At 37.7% G+C, this 21,195-nt stretch overlaps 1 protein-coding gene across 1 annotated transcript in view; it reads left to right on the top strand.

Annotated features, from left to right (window-relative positions):
* Positions 1–21,195, top strand: part of CFAP47 (cilia and flagella associated protein 47) — a 606,917-nt gene that overhangs the window by 495,969 nt on the left and 89,753 nt on the right. Inside the window, exons 56-57 of the mRNA XM_056131098.1 lie at positions 3,976–4,132; positions 13,798–13,899. Of these exons, the coding sequence (XP_055987073.1) occupies positions 3,976–4,132; positions 13,798–13,899 (259 nt within the window). The remainder of the gene's footprint in view (positions 1–3,975; positions 4,133–13,797; positions 13,900–21,195) is intronic.

The following is a 21,195-nucleotide window of genomic DNA, read 5'->3' as shown; positions in this document are numbered from 1 at the left end:
GAGGAGCAGGCGGAGGGACAACACTCTTTTCTCCCTGGGGTGTCCTGGCAACAGTAACCTACTGCAGGGTCCGGACGCATTTCTGCCAAAAGCCACTGGGTTCCGAGATTTTTTTCTGAGTCTCTGGGATCATGGCCGTTAAGGAGCTTGATCAGGAGCCAGAGAGGCCGTTCGTGGGCAATGACTTGGGGTCTCATTGGGGTGGGGAGGACAGGACCAGCTCCACCCCCATCCCGTGAGGCCCAACAAGTCTCGTCACTGCGGGCCCAAGCCTGACTGTCCAATGGCCCAATGGCCTCTGGAGAATGACAGACACTGGGCTGCCAGGGGGAACAGGCCAAGGCACAAAACCTATTTCCACCTGGGTTGGCCCAGCACCGGACACATATTTGCCTCTAGCTTTCAAGATTTGTTTCTGTGTCTCTGGGAGCATGGCCATTAAGCAGTTCAATCAGGAATACGAAAGGCCATGACTCCAATTATATAGCTGAGCCGGAGGTGGTTTGTGGGTGTGTTTCCCACATACCTAACTTTTGGTCTTTTACTTTCCTGGTAAACTTTGCCCCAAGTTTTTTGTGTCTGGCCAAAGGCACAGCAGCAATTTTGGTGTATCTGGAAGTCTGAAGGCGCCATCAGGCTGCTGATGCACTCGCCTCACAGGTAAAGATTGACCTGCTGGCAGCACCATACCCCCAATCCCTTTGGCTTAAACTTACCTTTGTGACATTTTACAGTTTAGCAAACAGTTTTCAATCTCTTACCTGGAAAATTTGCATAGCTTTTTATATTTCTTACTAATTTTACTTCTTCAAGGCTTGAAGAGGAGCAATATAAGTGTATGCACGTAATTTGTATCCCAGGGACCCTCCAGGATCTTATGAAACCCTGCCACCTGAAAGGGAATGGAATCATATAAAACACAGGGTCCCCATGTCAATACAAGGCCTGAGGAGGACTGATATGTGCTCTTTTCCATTAGAAAAGTGTAATTTACCTACAAAATAAAACTTTTGAGGCTTTTTAATTTCCTCACTGACGTATATGGCCTGGAAGTATACTTGATTCTGAAAAAATTCAATAAAACAAAAAACCTTTTAAGATAGAAGAGAAATTAAAGTGATTATAGTGGCTTTTTTCTTTTAAAAAATTAATAAGGCCTATTTTTGTTGGGAGGTGGTGAAAATTGTGCCACACACAGCGATGTCCTGGGCTTTCTCCTAGGTCTTCACTCAGGGATCAGTCCTGGCAGGGTTGTAGGGACCATATGTGGTGCCAGGGATCACCTGGGGGTTGGCTGTGTGCGAGGGAAGCTCCCTGCTTGCTGTACTATTGCATGAGCCCCCCAACAAGGCTGATTTTTTAATCATCGCTTCATAGAAGGACGATCCCCTTCACCTTAAGTAGTGGAAACCATTTAGTTGTATGCATTTCTGGTGAAGAATATTTTTATTCAAAGACAATTATGAATGAGTTTAACACCTAGAGCTTATTTTAGTCATTTTGAGCATCTCCTTCCCAAGGAGTCATCTGTGGTAAAACTTCAGGCAGTAATTCATCATTTCAGCTGTCTAGACCTTTATAATGTACTGCACTAACCCTTTTTGTATTTTCTTTTCTTATTGCCCCTTTTACTTTCTTTTTATCCATGAATTATTCTGATGTCACTTTTACTTAATTGACTCAATGAGCATTCTTTGATAACTAATTTATTTCAACCTGTTTTTAATGAACTTTGAAAGTAGCCTATAGCTTATATAAGTAGAGGCACATAAAGATTTTTTTTTAAATAAAATTTTGGGACTGGCCTTCTAAGAGTTTATTTTTTCCATTAGGAAGAAAAACTCAGATAATTTTCTCCCTCTTTCATTTCTACTCAAAAATATATATGAACTGACATTTGCAATAGAGCAGCTGGTTAATATAAAATCTACTGGGGCCGTAGCGATAGAACAGCGAGTAGGTCGTTTGCCTTGCAGTCAACCTGGGTTCAATCCCTGGCATTCTATATGGGTCCCCCAAGCACCACCAGGAGTAATTCCTGAGTGCAGAGCCAGGAGTAACGCCTGAGCACCGCTGGGTGTGACCTAAAAAAGCAAAAATAAATAAATAAAATCTAGTGATGCTTTTAGAATAAATTTTAATTATTTCTAAATGTGGTTGCTGAACTTAAGAACGTGACCATGGTTTATTATTTATTCAATTTGTTTCTGATTTGAATCCACCTGAGGAGCTCTGCATTGTGAAAATATAACTCTAGCTGCTTGCACAGATTTTTGGATCCTGAGATTTATTTGGTTAGGCTGTCATAAATGTGAATATCAGCAACCCATGTTATGCTCCCACAGTCTTTAAATGTGTGTTATCACATAATAATAAAAAGAATAATATTAAGTAACAAATGTGGTTACTGGCTCTTGATTTGTTTTTTGTATTTGTGCTCATTCCCTGTGGTTTAAGGTTACTTCATTTCTATCACCCAGTATTTATTTCACAAAGTAGCCGGCAGCAAATAATCTACATAAAAGAGTCGTTAGTTTAATTGATCTATGACTCTTGGTTCCAGTCACTTATGCATAATCAAAATAAAACATTATCAAAAATATAGAGAATTTATGTGAATAAAGTCATACAGTCATTTGAAGATAATTTGGAAATAAAACTTGCTTTCAGTCTTCCCTATTCAGCTTTATGGATTTCTTGTCACTTGCTCTCCTACTTGGAAACAATCTTAAAGCGTTTCCCTCTTTTATCAGAAATTAGGCCTGGAAACCACCATGTAGATGGAGATATTGTAAAGTTGGACATTATTCATTGGTTTTTATTTAATGACCTCTTCGTTCACCAGTACCATTAGCAAAGTATTTGCTTAATTATTTGGGAGGAGGTCACAGCTAGCTCAGGGTTTACTTCTGGCTCTGCATTCAGGGTTGATTCCTAGTGTGGCTTGTAGGGAAGCAAGTGCTTTACCTGCTGCACTATCTCCTGATCTTTTAGTAAAGTATTTAGTGCAGAATTGAGTCAAAATCTGCTATACTTGCAAGAGACTTCTATTCTAAATGGAGACATTTTCAAATAGAGCTTTGGAGGCTTGTGAAACCCGATAATAGCCACATTCTGTCTTCATCAGTACTTTTGAAGTCAATTTTCCATAAATGAGATAATACATTGTACTGCGCAGTGAAGAGAAATAGTATGGCTATATACACTTCCTTTTAATGGGATTTGAACCCGAGCCTCTCTTTCTCTGTTTTTGTATGATAACTATCTAAATTGAATGTGCAGTTCATCCGAAGATTGTGGAAACGCCATGCCGCATATACTACCCTGTTAGACGAACTTATTTTTTTTTAAAGAGGAAACTTGCTTTATTGATTTTTCTCATTCTTACCAATTTATATTTTTTTAATTTTATTGAATTACCATGAGATAGTTACAAGCTTTCATGTTTGAGTTACAATCACACAATGATCAAACACCCATCCCTCCACCAGTGCACATTCCCCACCACCAATCTCCCCGGTATACCACTCCTTTCCCACCTTCCCCCCGCCTCCATGGGAGACAATATTCCCCATGCTCTCTCTCTACTTTTGGGCTTTATTATTTACAATACAAACACTGAGAGGTTACCATGTTTGGTCCTTTGAATTTTTAAAATAAAAAACCATTAAAAAGACATATAAGGTCTTCTTTCATTAAGATACTGTTTGCAAGTTGCTATAAATAACCTCATATGCACTGAAATAATATTTGAATACAAATATTTTTGTCATCTTTCAGTGTTAAGAGTGTTTTAATCTATTTTCAGTTAAATCCAAAAGAAATTGGAAAAGAAACATAGAACAGTGCATGTTAAGTCTTATCAGCAAAGCTTTATTAAATGCCAGATATTTTGTTGATTTCATTTATTTAAGTATTACAAATAAAATTTATGTAATTAGGTATATATGTTTAAAATGTTTCTGTTTTAAACAGTTTAAAGAGTGGGTGTTCAACGTCTCTGGAATGGGACTATATCCCGTATCTCTGAACATTGAAAGAGTAAGCACTTATATTCGTCTTCCTAAATATGTTCTTATACAGTTCCAAAATCCCACCATGGAAGAAGTCATAGTTGATATCACACTGACAAGTAAGTTATTTTTCTTGCATTTTCATGTTATTTTCTTAATGAAACTTGCTTTTATCATAAAATTAAAAAGAATTTTAGAGGTAGGGAACACTTTATACATTCGCATATTGAACAGCATAATTATTATTGGATTGGGGGTCATTTTACACCTGGCAGTGCTGAGGGCTTATTCTTGCCTCCATGTTCAGGGGTCACTCTTGTGGGGCTTGGAGTATCATATGTGGTGCCTGGGATCGAACATGGTTCAGCCATGGGCAAGGCAAGCACCCTCAACAACATAATTTCATGAGAGAATATGTAAGGTCTAGGAATTGAAGTATCTTAGCTGTAATAGTAATTCATAAGTTGTGGGGCCAAAACCAGAAATTAGGGAATAGTATAGTAAGTCATAGTGTTTCAACATTATTAGTGAAAACAAGTCTATAAATTTATAAGAATGTAGTATTCATATATTACTCAACTATGTCAATGCTTATTCCTCAGGCATTTGTAGAAATTCTTGTGTTGTTTTTGATTTCTTTCCACCTTTTTTTATAAACACAAGAAACATTTGAATGAAATTTTTATTTTAATGAAGCTTGTTTTTTATATCACATTGAAGACACGTTTGTTCATATTATATGAAATATTTGATCACTTTGCATTAAGTGAACAAATTACATGAATCTAAAATTTAAAATGATACACTATGAGTATTTAAAACACATTTAAAATTTAATAATGGGTATTGCTAGTTCTCTAAGTATTGTAACTACTTCTTAAACAATAGCCACTACTATTACGAGGATCCATTTTATAAAATATTTATGTTTAGGCTAAATGAAATACATATGTTAAGATTTTTAATGGAAATTAACCACCTAACTCTCTAGGATGGTTATACTATTGCAGTTCATGATGCCTCTTCTTGAATCTTACAAGCACTAACTAACAGTATCCTACTGAGTCTCTATCATTCTGATTGGGGAAAATTTGATGTCACCATTGCAAATTTGTTATCTTTTCACTAATGCTGCAATTGAACACTTTTATTGACATCTTGGAGTTTCGGTTTAATTTGGGGGCAGTGGTCAGGACTGACTCCTGGATCTGTGTTCAAGTCCCTTCCAAGTGGGACTTGAAGGACAGTATGGAGTACCAGAGATCAAACTCAAATCAGCAGTCTGCAAGACAACTGGAGATTTTATCTCTCTAGGTCATCTCTTTGGTAGTCTTCATATGAAGTAATAAGAATGCACCTAAAGTAAAATTTCCTATGATTTCCTTATGGCTGTGGTGCGAAGAAGAGACGTGTAGTGTTTAGTGACAGTTGACTGTAGGCTCAGGGACATTAGTTTTTTAGTACGAAAAAGACTAAATTAACATGAATTAGCAGGAGCATTATGAATTACATGTCTACACTACATGGTGACTCAACCTAAGTTACTGAAGGATCATGGGGAAACAGAGATGACAAGAAGAATAAAAATATTTAACACATGCTTATTTGTCAAATATACTCTAAAAGTGTGATGCATACCATTTCATCTTAAGAATTGTAAGATCCCTAAGTTATATTAGCATAGAACTGTACAATCCTTTGCTGTCTTTCAGACGAAGATATATGTGTTCTACATATACTATAAAATTCATAAAATCCCCTTAGGGAAGTGGATAGCAAGATCCACATGAGAGTACTAACAGGTCAACTGGTCCTGCATTCCTCATTTCTTTATAACAAAATAAGGAAATAGGTTTTAGATATATATCCTATATAAAGATATCTTTCAGAGATCACAGTGTTTCCAAGAAGGCAGCATTTTTTTGAATTGGAAACTCATCAAATGCTTATATTTCCAAATTCTCTGACTTCTTTTCTTTTGCTCATGAATTTAGCTCTTCCATGTCCATTACCTTTCTCGGAAATAATTGTTCTTTCATATTCAAGTAATTGTTTCTTTTTTATTTTGGTTGGTATGGGATTGTAGGGTGACAGGCATTATTTGACCTCCCTGGGCACCACCTGTAGCCGTGCTTGGGAGGCCATGCATTTCTGGAGACCCGATCCAGAGCGCCTTGCATGCCATGTGTGCTCAGCCTGGTGAGCTCTCTCCTGCCCTGTGATATGCTTTCTCACTTTAATTTCATTCTGTCATCCATAATTTTTTCAGTTGAACATTATGTAAGACACAAAAAGATTGTATTTCAGGAGTCCTTCATATCTTAATCTGTGCCAGCTTCAAAAGATGAAGAAGATAGGGTAGCTAAAAAGGCAGGGATCTGAACATCTGGAAAATAGTATGGATGACCCAAAACTAACCCTGAATGAGTGCCATGAGTAGCAGGATGCTACAGAAAAGTTTTAAAATCGCATAGGATTTGCTATTTGCCACCACGCCCGAGCTTTGCAAACTTTGCTATGCTAAGTAATTTATGGAGAGGAGAATCTTGCAGTCCTTTTCCATGTAGACCTATAGCTTTAAAATGTCCCAAAGTAGTGAGTGAGTAGTAGAACAGGGTCCTGAACTCTTTCTCCTGCTTACTCTTTTTTCCTGGACCACCTGCCAATTCAGAGCTGTCTGGTTATAGGTGAGACGTAGGAACGTTTTGCTTCCTCTCCCCATCTCTGGAAAAAGATACCCCACATCTTATTGAAGGATCTCAGGAACTGCTACTGTCTGCTTTCAGCTCTCACTTGACATCAGACTCTACCTGATCCACACATGCACATGCTTGGGTTTTCCATCTGGGCCTCCTTGTTCATCCTGGACATATATGCTTACTCTGTGACTGGTATCCAGGATTTAGTTCCCATAGTCTTTTTCCAATCAGCTTCTACACTAGTACCCAGCTCTATGTCCACCCTACTTAGGCAGAAATAAAGAATGAGTAAGGAAATTAAAGGATAGGGTATGGAGCAAGTGTCTGAATTAGAACATTAAAATGTTGGGGGCTGGAGAAAGAGTTCAGTAGATCAGGTGCTTTACTGTGGATGTGTCTGATCCAAGTCCAATCCCCAGCACCACATCTGAATACGTGAACCCTAACAGGAGTGATCCCTGAGAACAGAGCCAGGAGTATACCTGAGTATTGCAGGGTGTGCCCCCAAAACAAAATAGAAAATATATCGAAACATATTAGTACCTGGTGTACATAAGGACACATTTCCATTGTATTTATGTGTCCTTGTTTGCATAACCATATTCCAACTTAGTAATTTGTATGATTGATAATTACAAGAGTTATGTTAACTCTTGCCTTAATTTTACCTAATGGACTAGTTTCAGGATTGGCATGTAAATTGATAGACTAAGAGTTTTATATTTGCTCACTGTCTATTTCTTAAGGATCTATTTTGTACTGCAAATTGTCACATGTACTTGACAGACCTCTGTCAGAACTCTAACAGATATATACAGTACATATTCATTCTGCATGGTATCCTACATGTGCACCATGACTGTGAATTATATATCTACATAACTCAATGAGCCAGTGACTGATACATGCAAAGTAACTATTTTGGGTACTTTTCTACTGAAGTAGCTATTCATTCTCTTTTATTCTTAATCCAAATTTAAATGCAATACTAGTGATTTATTCCAGTGTTTAAGTGGATTCTAGTCCAGACATCACTCGTTTTATTGATGAGCAAACCAGAATAACAGTAAGGCTCACGGTATGAATACCAATGAACTTATTAGTTTTAGAAATATCAACTTTCATTTTGAGGGTTGATAAATGTAAACAAAGTACTGTGTTAAGTTGTTATTGAATCAGGGTTAATTATGACCCTGCTGTTAACCAGCAGTAATAAAGCACATGGTGTAACATAGTTAGAATAAATTAATCACACTTTTGGGACACTGAGAGGCATTACTAAATGCATTTGATTTCACATGTTAGAGTCAGTTTATGAAAATTTTGTCTCTGGTGGCCTTCTGAATTTTATCTGAAGTGCCATCAGAAATGAATAAATATTAATATTAAATAGACGTTGAGAATGTGCATAGTATTATACATAAGAAATGACTACATATAAGAAAAAGTTCCATGCTTTCAGAATCTCCCCAATTCAAGCAATCAACTATTTAAACATTTGGATTAATAAATGAAAAGCATTGAGTGAGAAGTCTTGGCAAAAACGTGAGAGTAAAAAATATGTAATAGTTTTTTAATACCTTGTTTTATTTGGGTTATTTGTCTTAATTTCCTTTTCCCATAACAAATTTATAACATTTTATACTGTGGAAATGTAGATTTAAATGACTATTATTAACATTATTTTCAGGCATGTAATCTGACACTCAATATATAATTACTTTGTTTTTTGTTACTATTTATGAGGATTGTTAATTGGTACTCAATGTTTCTTACTTAGTACCTCTCAGTAAGCAGTAACTGGATTATTAAAATATTTACATTCGTTTTTTTTATTTGGGTCACACCCGTTGATGCACAGGGGTTACTCCTGGCTTTTCACTCAGGAATTACTCCTGGAGGTGCTCAGGGGACTATATGGGATGCTGGGAATCGAACCCAGGTCGGCCACGTGCATGGCAAATGCCCTACCCGCTGTGCTATCTCTCCAGCCCCCTAAAATATTTACATTCTTGCTCGGGCTAGAGTGGTAGTAACACGGGCAACCAACTCAGGTATAACAAAATGCCTTGCAACATATTATAATCCAGCATAACATAACAAACATTTGATGTCCTACAAGTCATTTAGTAATTTTAATATAAATCATCGCTTTTATAATATGCTATGAAAGCAACAACACAATACTAGCCATTCAGTGTCACGCCTTTCTTTGTGTACTGCCCATTCCTTCAGTGCCTTACTCGAATAATGTAATGCATGCTGTGTGGGTGTGGCCTCCAAACAAAATTAAACGAAATTTTGCATTTGGGGTCCATACTCAGATGTTCTGACTCATTTGTCATATGTAACAGTGATACATTTGTCATATGTAAGACTCTGTCAGCATGTGTTTTCCTAATAATAAGTTTACAGAAGATTACATATTGAAAAATGTTACTCTCTTTTTTTAACTTATTGAAATGTAATCTCATCAATAAAGCATGGTGAGGACTTAGACTCTTTTCTACCACCAGGACAAAGTATTAGGATACAAAGACTTAACAGATGAAGATAATTTAATATGTACTTCACATTAAAACTTCTCCAATTGTCTACAAAAAGTTACTGCTGAGAACTCTATAAAATATTTTGTTTTTTCAATTTCGGGGTCTATGAGAGGACTATTAGCAGGTATCTTAGGTCTCATTTAACTAGAACTTTATTCTCCCCAGTTTTGTCTTTTATGATATTGATATTCTGAAGAGTGCAGGCCATTTGTCGTTAGGAATATTACATGCTATGAATTCCTGGCCTCTTTCTTTACTATACAGTTTTTACTTAGTTTGAATTCTACTATCAGTCACACAGAAGATATTGTGTGCTTCTTATTATAATATATCAAGAGCCTCAAAACATTAGTTCTGGGGGAATTAAGTCTCTCACTTGATTACAGTTATGTCTGCCAGATCTTTATATGTAACGATTATCTTACTCCCCATAGAAAATGGTAAATAATTCATTGGGTAATTTGAGAAAATTTGAGTGATGAATAGTCCTTATAGTCCTTATAGTCCCCCCTTCGATGTAATTTCCCTACAAGTATCAATTATTACCTGTATCATGTTTGCTGTTTTTATTAGCTGTGCTTTTATATTTTGAAAACTTTCTTTCTACTTTCCCCTTTTTTATTTTTGAGTGTGACTGCAGGATCTTTCTTCTCTTTTACTTCTCAACTTTCATTATTTTCAGTCCCTATGACACTATCACATTCACTCATTTGTCATTTGGTGTATTAAAATCTTTGGGGATTTAAATTCAGAAGGCACAGGCCATATGACTTTGAGCAATGAACATTTTTTTTATATTTTGTTTCTTAACATACTCAGGAATATACCAGGTATTCTCTAAGATTCCGTCTAGCCTGGAGATTCTATGATGCTTTGACCTCTGAAGAAATGTGTAAATCTGATAACCTAGAGATTATTGGTTCTCTTTGTTTGAAATAGAAATATTATCATTATATTCCAATGATGTTCTTCAGTTTCCAAAAACAAAAGAAAAAGAAAATGCTAAAATATAACATTGATTCCCCTTTTCTTCCTCTGAATTCCTCTTCTTAAAACCTTATGGATTTATGAACAATTTTAAAAATCTACAACTAGTATCTCTATCAACTGAAAAGATAATCATTTCCTTTCTCCTTTTTGCATTGAATTTTTTTCCAAGTTTTAAATTATAGAAGAATTCTATTGGTTTTGAGAAGATATTTAACCAGTGGTGCTAGAGAATACTGGGGAAAACATTTTAAGACCCTCATTTATTGTTTTATCTTTCTATGTTGATTCCTTATGGCCCAAGGAGTATAACCTATGTGACTTAGATTTTAACTTTATAGAGTTTTGTGTTTTAACTCAGGAAAACTAAGTTGGTGAGTTCCCCCTAGAAGATTAAATGAATATGATTTCTCTTTATTTGTGGAGTGTTGTACATATATAATTAAAATTCTATTACTTTTGTTACTTGGGTCTTCTCTGTCTTTATGGATTCTCTGCTCAGTACTTCTACCAGTTTCTGAGAGAGGGTTGTTAAAACATGCAAGAAAATGGTGTGCTTAATTTTTTTCTTTCAGCTTTATCAACTTTTACTTTGAAACTATAGAGTCTCTGCTATTACAGACACTCTTGGATTAGAGGTCTTACTAGTATATCAATAGTTTGCAATTCTTTTATGTTGCTCTCTGTAATAATTTCTCTGAAATTTACTTTATATGATAGTAATAAAAAAGAGTTCCTTTTTAATGACATTTTACATTTGCTTAGATTTTGTTTAGCCATCAATTTTCTTTTGAGTTACCTGAATGTTTACATTTGAGTTTCTTGTGGGTATAACTTTGTCAAACCAAATACTCTCTTACTGGTTTACCTGATTGACTATAACAGCTCCATCCTGGCCTACCATCTCTCAGCCTGCCACCCCAACAAAAGAATTGCAGGGCTGGAGATGGAGAAATAGGACAGTAGGTAGGGCGCTTCCCTTGTACGTGGCCAATCCAGGTTTAATTCCTACACCACATATGTCCCCCTGAGCTCAGCCAGGAGTGATTCCGGAGTGCAGTGCCAGGAGTAAACCCTGAATACCTTGGGGTGTGATCACACACACACAAAAAAAATTGTAGCTTTTCCTGTTTCTACCAAAAAGAGGATCTGGTTTTTGCCCTTTTGATTTTGAATGTCCTTGTTAGCTATTCTGAGTTGGGGGCTTCTGTAGTATTTTATCCAGTATATATGAGAGGTAATAGGGAAACCAGGGAACTCACCATCGTGTTATTCCTCAAGACCAAGGTCCCTAAGCTCTGCCTTCTTTTCACATTTCAGTGTCTTCCCATTTTTAGCCATAGTGTTGCCTGAGAATTTTCAGTTGTAAGAAGGAGAGCCTGGGAGGAATGGATGTTTTTATTAATTTCTTATATATACTCAAAATTGGTGATTTGGATCCTTTACAAGTCCAATCATGATTTTGTTGTATCCGTTGTCTGGGTTATTTTAAATGTTTTCTTTCTGGAACACGATGTTAAGTTTTATCTTGTACTTGCCTAAAATTAGAATTTGACCTTTATTATTATTTTAATTTAATTAAAATTTTAATTTTAATGTATCATAATTTACAATCATTATTGAAGTCATTGTTTATCATTGCAGAGTTATACCACCAGTCTCTCCACCAAGGTATACATTAACAAAAAGCGATACTTAGTGTGATGAGCACTAGATGTCCTCTTTCCGCCGAGGTGTTCCTTTAAATGAACAGATAAATGAAATATAGTTTATATATTATTTCACATTGACATCTCTTTTTTTAGATTACTACCCAGAGTTGTTCCTCAGTTTACCCCATTCTTAGTTCTCCTCCAGTGAGAAACCTGGTACCCCGCATGACAATTTAGTACTCTTTTGCTCTGTCTTAGCTGTATGGCCTTTGACAAAATGACAGTAATCATGGAACTGCAAAAGAAGAAAACAAAAAGGCACTAACAGCTACTAAAGAACATTAAAGCTATCTCTATATATACTTTGCCCTCAGATACAATATTATATTCTAGAGCAGATAGAGAACTAGGACCAAAATATACTTAATTTTTTTATTCTAAGTGATTGTTTTCAACTAATTCAAGCATTGATTCCTTGTTCTTGAAATAAAATTTAATTTTAAGGTTTAATTTTTAAATTTTATATGCTAATTTAATTGTGGATTTATAGAACATTATTTTTTAAAACCCAAAGCCATATAAAATTTTTTGCTTAAGTAAAACCCATTCTCAAACATTCCTAACCAACTCTGTTAGGTGACCATCATCATTTGATTCTGATTTTCCATACTTTGAATGTTTTGATAAACATGAGTCTGTATGTATAAATGCACACACACACAAACACACACATACACAGAGGGTCATATTTAGTCCTCTGTCTCATGCAAAGTTACAAAGCACTAGTTTCTTTTGCAGCTTATTAGTGTCACTTAGTAGTATGTTGAGGATCTCAATAAGATCATTTATATACAACTTTCTCATAGATTTTTATGGAACTCCGGTTTTATTTTTCTATGCTATTATTTATATACAAATACTCTCCAACACTGGATTTTAAAGTTCTTTTAATAATTAGCTTTATGGGAGCTTAAATGAAAGTATTTTGCTTGCCTTGCACATGGCCAAGCTAGGTTTGATCCCATATGGTACCCTGAGCACCACCAAAAGTGATCCCTCAGCACAGAGCCAGGAGGAAGCCCTGAGCACAGCCAAGTGTGGCCCCCAAAACAAGAAGTCATAATTAATTTTACAACTGATACTTTGCTTCATATTTTCCTATAAATAATGTCTGAATGTATAGATGTATATGTGTATGTGTATCAGTACATATATATTCCTATTTCATATTTATCTATATAATTCAGGTTTATTTTTATAGGTAGCATTGATGTACAAAAGGATACATGTATATGTGTATATATCATTTTGTACAGTTTACTCTATGTTACAAAAATTGCCTTCATGAGGGTTATAACATTATGTACTCCTATTCCTTTCTAGGGACAGTGATGGAATATCTAATATAAGTGATGATTAATATATTTAAAATTATCAATATCTTACTGACAGAAATTTGTAATATTTTATACAAGGTAGCACTAAATGCAAGTACTTGTTGCATAGTATGTTTTTGATAATTGGTTGGTTTTGTATTTATTGAGTTAAATATTTTGCTTAACTAAATTTACATATGTATACATTGAAAACACTATGGAGCATGTTTTGATGGTGAGCTAAAACAAGCTCTCAGTAATATATCTTTGAGTAGTTTAAATTAAAATTCTAAGAACATATGAACTGATCATCTAGTGTTTTGAATATTACAGAGAAAACCGTTTATAATGTTGGATATATTCTTTAAAATTGTCCCAGAAATCTCATTTCAAAACATACTTTTAAGGACATTCATCTTAAAAATTTCCTATTAGAAGAAAATTTTATTCCACTTCAGTCTGTGCTGATGATTTTCCTCTTGAATATGATATTGAAGTGCAATACCTCTTTATTATTTTAGATGAGGAAACACCTGAAAATTTCATCATTGATGATTTCTGGAATGACTTTTTTGAGAGAACTTCTGTCTTCATCCTTAGTGATGACCTGCCTAAACCACATGGTAAAGGATTTTCTACTTGTATTCTATCATTCTTTGTGCTATCACGCTTTAGAAGTGAAGAAATATGCCTGTTATCATGCTATTTGATAAAAGTTTTGTAATATTTTCAAAAAATTGGCACAAAGCTAATTATTTGAGGGAAGACCTGGAAGGAATATGCTCTATGCTTGGGTCAAAAATATTTTAGAAAATTCAGAATAGCTAGTGTACCAAATTTATTCACAGTAGAAAAAATAATTGATCTTTGCAAAGTTGAAGATCCCGTGCAATGTTACTCCAGGATGTTATAGATATTTTTACTATATATTAATCATTCACTTGAATACTAATTAATGGAAAAAATATTAAGATACAGAAAATGTTTTTTATTTTTTTAAATTTTTAATTAGTGAAACTCCATGAGGTACAGTTATAGACTTATAAATTTTTGTGCTTGGGTTTCAGTTATACAACGATCAAGTACCCATCCCTCTACCAGTGCCCATCCTCCACCACCACGGGTCCCAGCATTCCTCCCACCCCCCAACACCCCCCCCCCCCGTCCCACCCTGCCTCTGTGGCTGGGCATTCCCCCTTGTTCTCTCTCTTCTTTTGGGTACTGTGTTTTGCAAGAGAGGCATTGAGTAGCAATCCTGTTTGGTCTATAGTCTACTTTCAGCATGCTTCTCCAACCCTTGGAGGATCCTCACAACACCCTTTATTTTGTCCTCTCTTCTCTATCTGAGTTTCCTTTTCCCCTAGCACGTGTGGCTGGCCTCCAAGTCATGGAGCAAAATTCTTGGTACTAATCTCAGCCATTCCTGGGTGTTAGTCTCCCATTTTCATGCTTTATGTTCCCCAGATGAATGCAATCTTTCTATGTCTATCCCACTCTTTCCAACTCATTTCTCTTAACATGATACTTTCCATGTAGTACCACTTGTATGTAAGTTTCATGACTTCATCTTTTCTAACAGCTACATAGTACTCCATTGTGTAAATGTACCAAAGTTTCTTTAGCCAGTCATCTGTTCTCGGGCACTCAGGTTTTTTCCAGAGTCTGGCTATTGTAAAGAGTGCTGCAATGAATAAACAATTGCAGATGTCATTTCGACTATACTTTTTTGCCTCTCTGGGATATATTCCCAGGATATTGCTGGGTCAAGTGGGAGATCAAATTCTAATTTTTTGAGAATCGTCCATACTGTTTTCCAAAAGGGTTGGAGAGCTGGCATTCCCACCAGCAGTGAAGGAGTGTCCCTTTCTCGCCACATCCGTGCCAGCACGGGTTGCTTTTGTTCTTGTGGATGTGGGCCAGTCTCTGTGGTGTGAAATGATATCTCATTGTGGTTTTGATCTGCATCTCTCTGATGATTAGTGATGTAGAGCATTTTCTCATGTGCCTTTTTGCCATTTGGATTTCATCTTTGAGGAAGTTTCTGTTCATTTCCTCGCCCCATTTTTTGATGGGGTTGGGTGATTTCTTCTTGTGGAGTTCAACCAGTACCTTGTATATCCTTGATATCAACCCCTTGTCGGATGTGTATTTGGTGAATATCCTTTCCCATTCTGTAGACTGTCTTTGTATTTTGGTCACTGTTTCTTTGGAGGTGCAGAAGCTTCTTAGTTTAAGATAATTCCATTTGTCTATCTCTGTTTTCACTTGCTTGGCCAGTGGCCACTCGCCACATGCTTGGACGAGGAACCAGCAGAGGAACTCAGGTGTGCAGGACCCGGGGCTGAGATCTCCAAGCCTGCTCAGTTTGGGACTGGGCCTCCTCCACCCAGATCCCTCACCTTTCAGTAGCTAGACAGTTACACCCACCAACTGCCATGTAGCCCCATCAATGGCCAGGATCCAGAGCCTCTTAAACCAAGCTCCTGGCAGAGAACAAGTGAGAGTCTCCTGCCCCCATGCCTGGCTGTCCTCACTGAGGCCCTGCGACCTCTTATTCTCTAGTTATAACTCTGAGAACCCAACAGGTTTCTGAGACTATCATACCCACCTATATGCCTGACTAGTAACACCTGTAAAGGTGATTAGAGGCTGCCCCAAAAGCTTCCATCCCTCTCCGAGAGCCCAGCAAGCTACCGAGAGTATCCCACCTGCAAGGCAGAGCCTGACAAGCTAACCGTGGCCTACTCGATATGTCAAAAACAGTAACAATGAATGATCCTCATTCCCCTGATCCTGAAGGAGCCCCCAAAATGTCATCGGGCTACAATAGCACGTGACAGGGATGAATGGAGAGGTTACTGGGCCCGCTCAAGCGATTTGATGAACAACAGAGTGATAGTGATAGTGATAGTGATAGTGATAGTGATAGTGATAGTGGTAGTGGTAGTGATAGTGGTAGGTGAGTGTTAGGGATCTTCCTGCCAATTTGAGGAACATAAAATTTCTGTTGCGCTTAAGCACAACAGAAATAGGAGGTCTGATTTTTATGTTTTTTTCTTACCTGCTATTGACATTTTAAGAGACATTGGAATTCATTGACCACATTGTAAACATTACCTCTAGATATAATCACATATACCATAAAAATATTAGTAACCTTAAATCAAAAACTTTCTAAGGTAAAGGTAAGGTAAAGGCCCTCCCGTTGATCATCGATTTGCTCGAGCGGGCCCAGTAACGTCTCCATTGGAGACTTTGTTGTTACTGTGTTTGGCATATCAAATACTCTTGGTAGCTTGCCGGGCTCTCCGAGAGGGGCGGAGGAATCGAACTCGGGTCGGCCATGTTGGCCGCTTGTAAGGCGAACACCCTACCCGCTGTGCTATCGCTCCAGCCTAAAGGTAAAGGCCCTCCCGTTGATCGTCGATTTGCTCGAGCGGGCCCAGTAACGTCTCCATTGGAGACTTTATTGTTACTGTGTCTGGCATATCAAATACTCTCGGTAGCTTGCCGGGCTCTCCGAGAGGGGCGGAGGAATCGAACTTGGGTCGGCCATGTTGGCCGCTTGTAAGGCGAACGCCCTACCCGCTGTGCTATCGCTCCTAAACCTACATGAAATGTTTCCTTATTCGTTTTTAAGAACTGAAAATTAATTGCTTTATCTCGCCCGCACAGCAGAGCCTGTCAAGCTACCCAGTGATGTATTCGATATGCCATACACAGTAACAACAAAGTCTCCAATAGAGACGTTACTGAGCCCACTCGAGGAAATCAATTAACAACGGGAGGACAGTGACAGTGACAGTGACAGTCTTGACCAGTGTTCCCTTAAGTGTGTAGAGCAGAATACTAATTTCAAAAGATGCACATATTTATCATGTGTAAATGGAAAAACCGAGTTCTGTGCTCAAATTATTCTGGAAAATACTGGGTTAAACAAAAGCTTCTGATTCAGAAGCAGTAGATCTCTGTGATGGTTAATGATTCCCACGTTCTTCATTCTTCAGTATTTTCAAGAACGCAAATACTGGTGCCCAAAAGATAATAAAGCAAGTCAGGTGCTTGTCTTGCACACAGTTGACCTGGGTTCAACTCCAGCATCTGATATGATATGGTCCCCTGAGCACTGCCTGGAGTGATCACTGACCACAAAGCCAGGAGTAAGCCCTGAGCACCGCCAGATGTGGCTCCCAAACAAAATGAAGAAAATGCTGAAAAATAATTACTCCAGACTAAAAGTTAGTAACAGATAAAACAAACAGAAAGTTTTGTTGATAGGCAGAGAATAAACTCTATCAGGAGAAACTTAAAAGTTCCAAGATACCTAATTGTAGGATTTTTAAAGGAAAATCGATAGGGTTGTTTGTTCAAAAGTAGTAGAGGATTCCCCACAGATGTTCTGTAAATTTAGGGCCCTTTCGTGTTGCCAAGATAACATCCTGTACTCCCATTTATGATGGTGGGGCTGTCATCTTCCTTAGAAACTTTTGCTTTTTTACGATTTTCATGTTAATTACTTGGCCATTTGCCTTGGTCCAATTTGGTGCATCATTTACCGATTTAAGGCCTGATCTTGGAAAACCAGATATTAAAGAAAGTTCTGGAGGATCTGGAAAGAGAGAACAGTGGAGAAAGGCAGCTGTAGTAACAGCTAAAATTGAGCCATTCTACAGTTTCCAAGGGGAACCAGAGTCTTAGTCTTTCACTTATTGTTATATTTTTATTTAATCATTATTCATTTTTAACTGATTGGGGGGATTTTGAGGTCATACCCAGCGATGCTCAGGGGTTACTCCTGTCTCTGGCTCAGCACTCAGAAACTACTCCTAGTGGTGCTCTGGGGGACATATGTGGTGTATGAATTGAACCTGGGTCAATGCAAGACAAATGCCCTACCCACGGTATTATTGCTCCAGGCCCATTTTAGCTGATTTATTCTTGGTTTACAGAACTGTAAGTTTGAGGAATATAGTTTTATATATCAATTTATGTATATACTCCACCACCCTTATGTTCTAGTATCAGTCACCTCTTGTCTACTTAACCCCTTCTCTCTGTTCATTGATACCTACCCACCACCCCACACCTTCCTTCTCGTTCCCCTCTGGCAACCATTTTGTGGTGAAATAGTAGATTTTTTTGTGTTTCATTATTTCATTTGCTTGAAAGAAGTTTCTTCCAAAACTCGTCTTCAGTAGAAAGTTAACCGTGGTGGGGTAATGGTGGGAGGATGTGATTGAGGGCAGGCACTGCGACAGTTGTGAAAGGAAGCTGATACTTTGGTAGAGGGTGTGGTGCTGGAACATTGTGTGCATGAAACCCTACCATTAGCAGTGTTGTAATCACAGTGCCTGAAATGAACTTTTTAAAAAAATTGCAGCGGTGGGTGGACTTAGCTATACAGCAGGTAGTGCGTTTGCCTTGCACACGGCTGACCCGGGTTTCATCCTAGACACCTCATATGCTCCTATGAGTCCACCAGGACTGGTCTCAGATCCCAAATCACCAAGCATTTCTGGGTGTGGCTCCCAAACAAAACAAAATAAATTTTATAATACTTTATTATTATAATGTTGTGTGTATCATCATGCTTTTTTATACTGACTTTAAAAAATCACCTTTGTAAGTATTGCTCTCAGATGATCTGACTCAGCAGATATTTTAAACTTGTATCCTCTAACTTGCCATATGTAACAGTACATTCCATTCAATTCAGTTAAGTGCTGGTGTTAAAGCGAGGGGCCGGAGCGATAATACAGTTGGTAGGGCGTTTGCATTGGCCGACCCAGGTTCGATTCCTCCGCCCCTCTCAGAGATCCTGGCAAGCTACCAAGCGTATCTTGCCCGCACAGCAAAGCCTGGCAAGCTACCTGTGACGTATCCGATATGCCAAAAACAGTAACAAGTCTCACAATGGAGATGTTATGGGTGCCAGTAGACGTTACTGGTGTGCATGTAAGAAAAAGGACAGTGATAAAAATTTTCCGCAAGTATTCCTCACTGTAACTTCTTTTCTAATTTTTCATTATTTTGTATCTGTGGAATCCATTGGTAAAATTGGATCTATATAAAACTATGAGCCAAGCCTAAAACTCTAGCCAACTATCTGTACTGTCCTTTTACACTGAAAATAGGCTTTCACATTGAAATTATTCCTCTAAGGAAAATTTTTTTTCTGGACTTCTTCCTGAGTATGAGTTCTATGTGATGCTAAAGAAAGCTAAATGCTTCATTTGTTTTTAGTATGTTCACTTTTCTTTGTGTTAAAAAATAAAAAACAGTGACAAGAACAAGACAGGAGGAGCAAAAAGGGTCTTCCTGTCAGTGAAAAATCTTAACCTGCCCAAACTGCACCCTGAAAGTCCTCAGCCACACACCTGTTTCAACCAAGCAACCAAAAATGAGATGAGCATATAGGCAAATTTTTGTCTCTAGGCCCTGTGCACTGCCCCCCAAAACAAACAAGCAAGCCCCCCAAAAACACATCCTTCTACAAAGTGGAACTGATTGCCAGTCCAAATACTTGCTTTATCCTTTTCCTCTTTTATGAGAGAGTCATCAGATATGAGTGAAACTAAACCAAACTTAAACCTTTGAGGAAAGAAACAAAACTATAACAGTTTGATGAGCTCTCTGACGATGACATAAAAATGCAGGAGCCAAGCTGGGGCAATAGCTCATGTGGTAGAACATGTGTCTAGCATGTGCAAAGGTGGCTCTCAATTCCATCCTTAGTACCACATCCTCGACCACACCACCCCGAGTACCAGTGGACATGACCCTGGGGTCCCTGATCACTCCCGCCTAGAGTACTGCACTGTGAAATTAGAGCACTTACCATTGAGTATATCTCCTGTAAGATGACTTTTTTTTTCAATAGAACCAGGGCTTAGCTCAGCGGCAAAGCTCTTGGCTTGTGTGTTTTTGACTTTGAACTTGATAAACAGTACCAGAAAAAAAATGAAATGAAATTCAAAGCTTTTAGTACATTTATAGGAAGAGAGAAGACTAGCATTGTTTATTTGAGGACCACACCTGGCTATTCACAGGGCTTTTCCTGGCTCTACACACAGGCATCCTTCCTGATGGTGCTTGGGGGACCATATATGCTACAGGTTATCAAGTCCAGAGCAGCTACATGCAAGGCAAGCACTCTAACCACTGTCCTATCTTTCCAACAGGACATGCATTATTACATACCATACTGCAGCACCAAATAATATGATAATCTGCTTTATAAATATATACATGTAGATATATATATATATATATATAAATCTATCTGTCTATATTATTAGACCCAGGATTTTTTTAAAAAATAGGATACTTTACGGCTGGAGAGATAGCACAGCGGGTAGGACGTTTGCCTTGCACGCGGCCAACCCGGGTTTGATTCCCAGCCTCCCATATGGTCCCCTGAGCACCGCCAGGAGTGACTCCTGAGTGCAGAGCCAGGAGTAACCCCTCTGCATCACAAGGTGTGACCTAGAAAGCAAAAAAATAAGATACTTTATTTAAACACCAAAATTTACAAAGTTGTTCATAGTACAGTTGTTACAGGTTTTCAATGTTCCAACACCAATTTCATTACCAGAGTAACCTTCCCTCCATCATTGTCTCCGTTTTTCCAACCACTCCCCCAGCCTGCCCCCTTAACAGTCTCACACACTAGTTTATCTTACATTGCTTGTTACAACTAAATGGCTAATGGAATTATCAAAAATACTTCAGTAAAAGAAAATTTGTGAAAATTGTTATATCTCACTTTAGGGTTGTGAAGTCCTTGCCTGAAGATTTACTAAGCTGTTGCTAGTTGAGCCTTCTGTTGTGTGTGTGAGAGAGAGAAAGACAGAGAGAGACAGAGACAGAGATAGAGACAGAGAGCTTAATTAGCTTCTATGTTACTTTCCCATCTAATT

The sequence above is a fragment of the Sorex fumeus genome, unplaced genomic scaffold (assembly GCF_029834395.1).
Source record: "Sorex fumeus unplaced genomic scaffold, SorFum_2.1 ptg000086l, whole genome shotgun sequence".
Taxonomy (NCBI): domain Eukaryota; kingdom Metazoa; phylum Chordata; class Mammalia; order Eulipotyphla; family Soricidae; genus Sorex; species Sorex fumeus.
The sequence above is the reverse complement of the archived record's forward strand: the minus strand, read 5'-3'. Positions and strand labels throughout refer to the sequence as shown.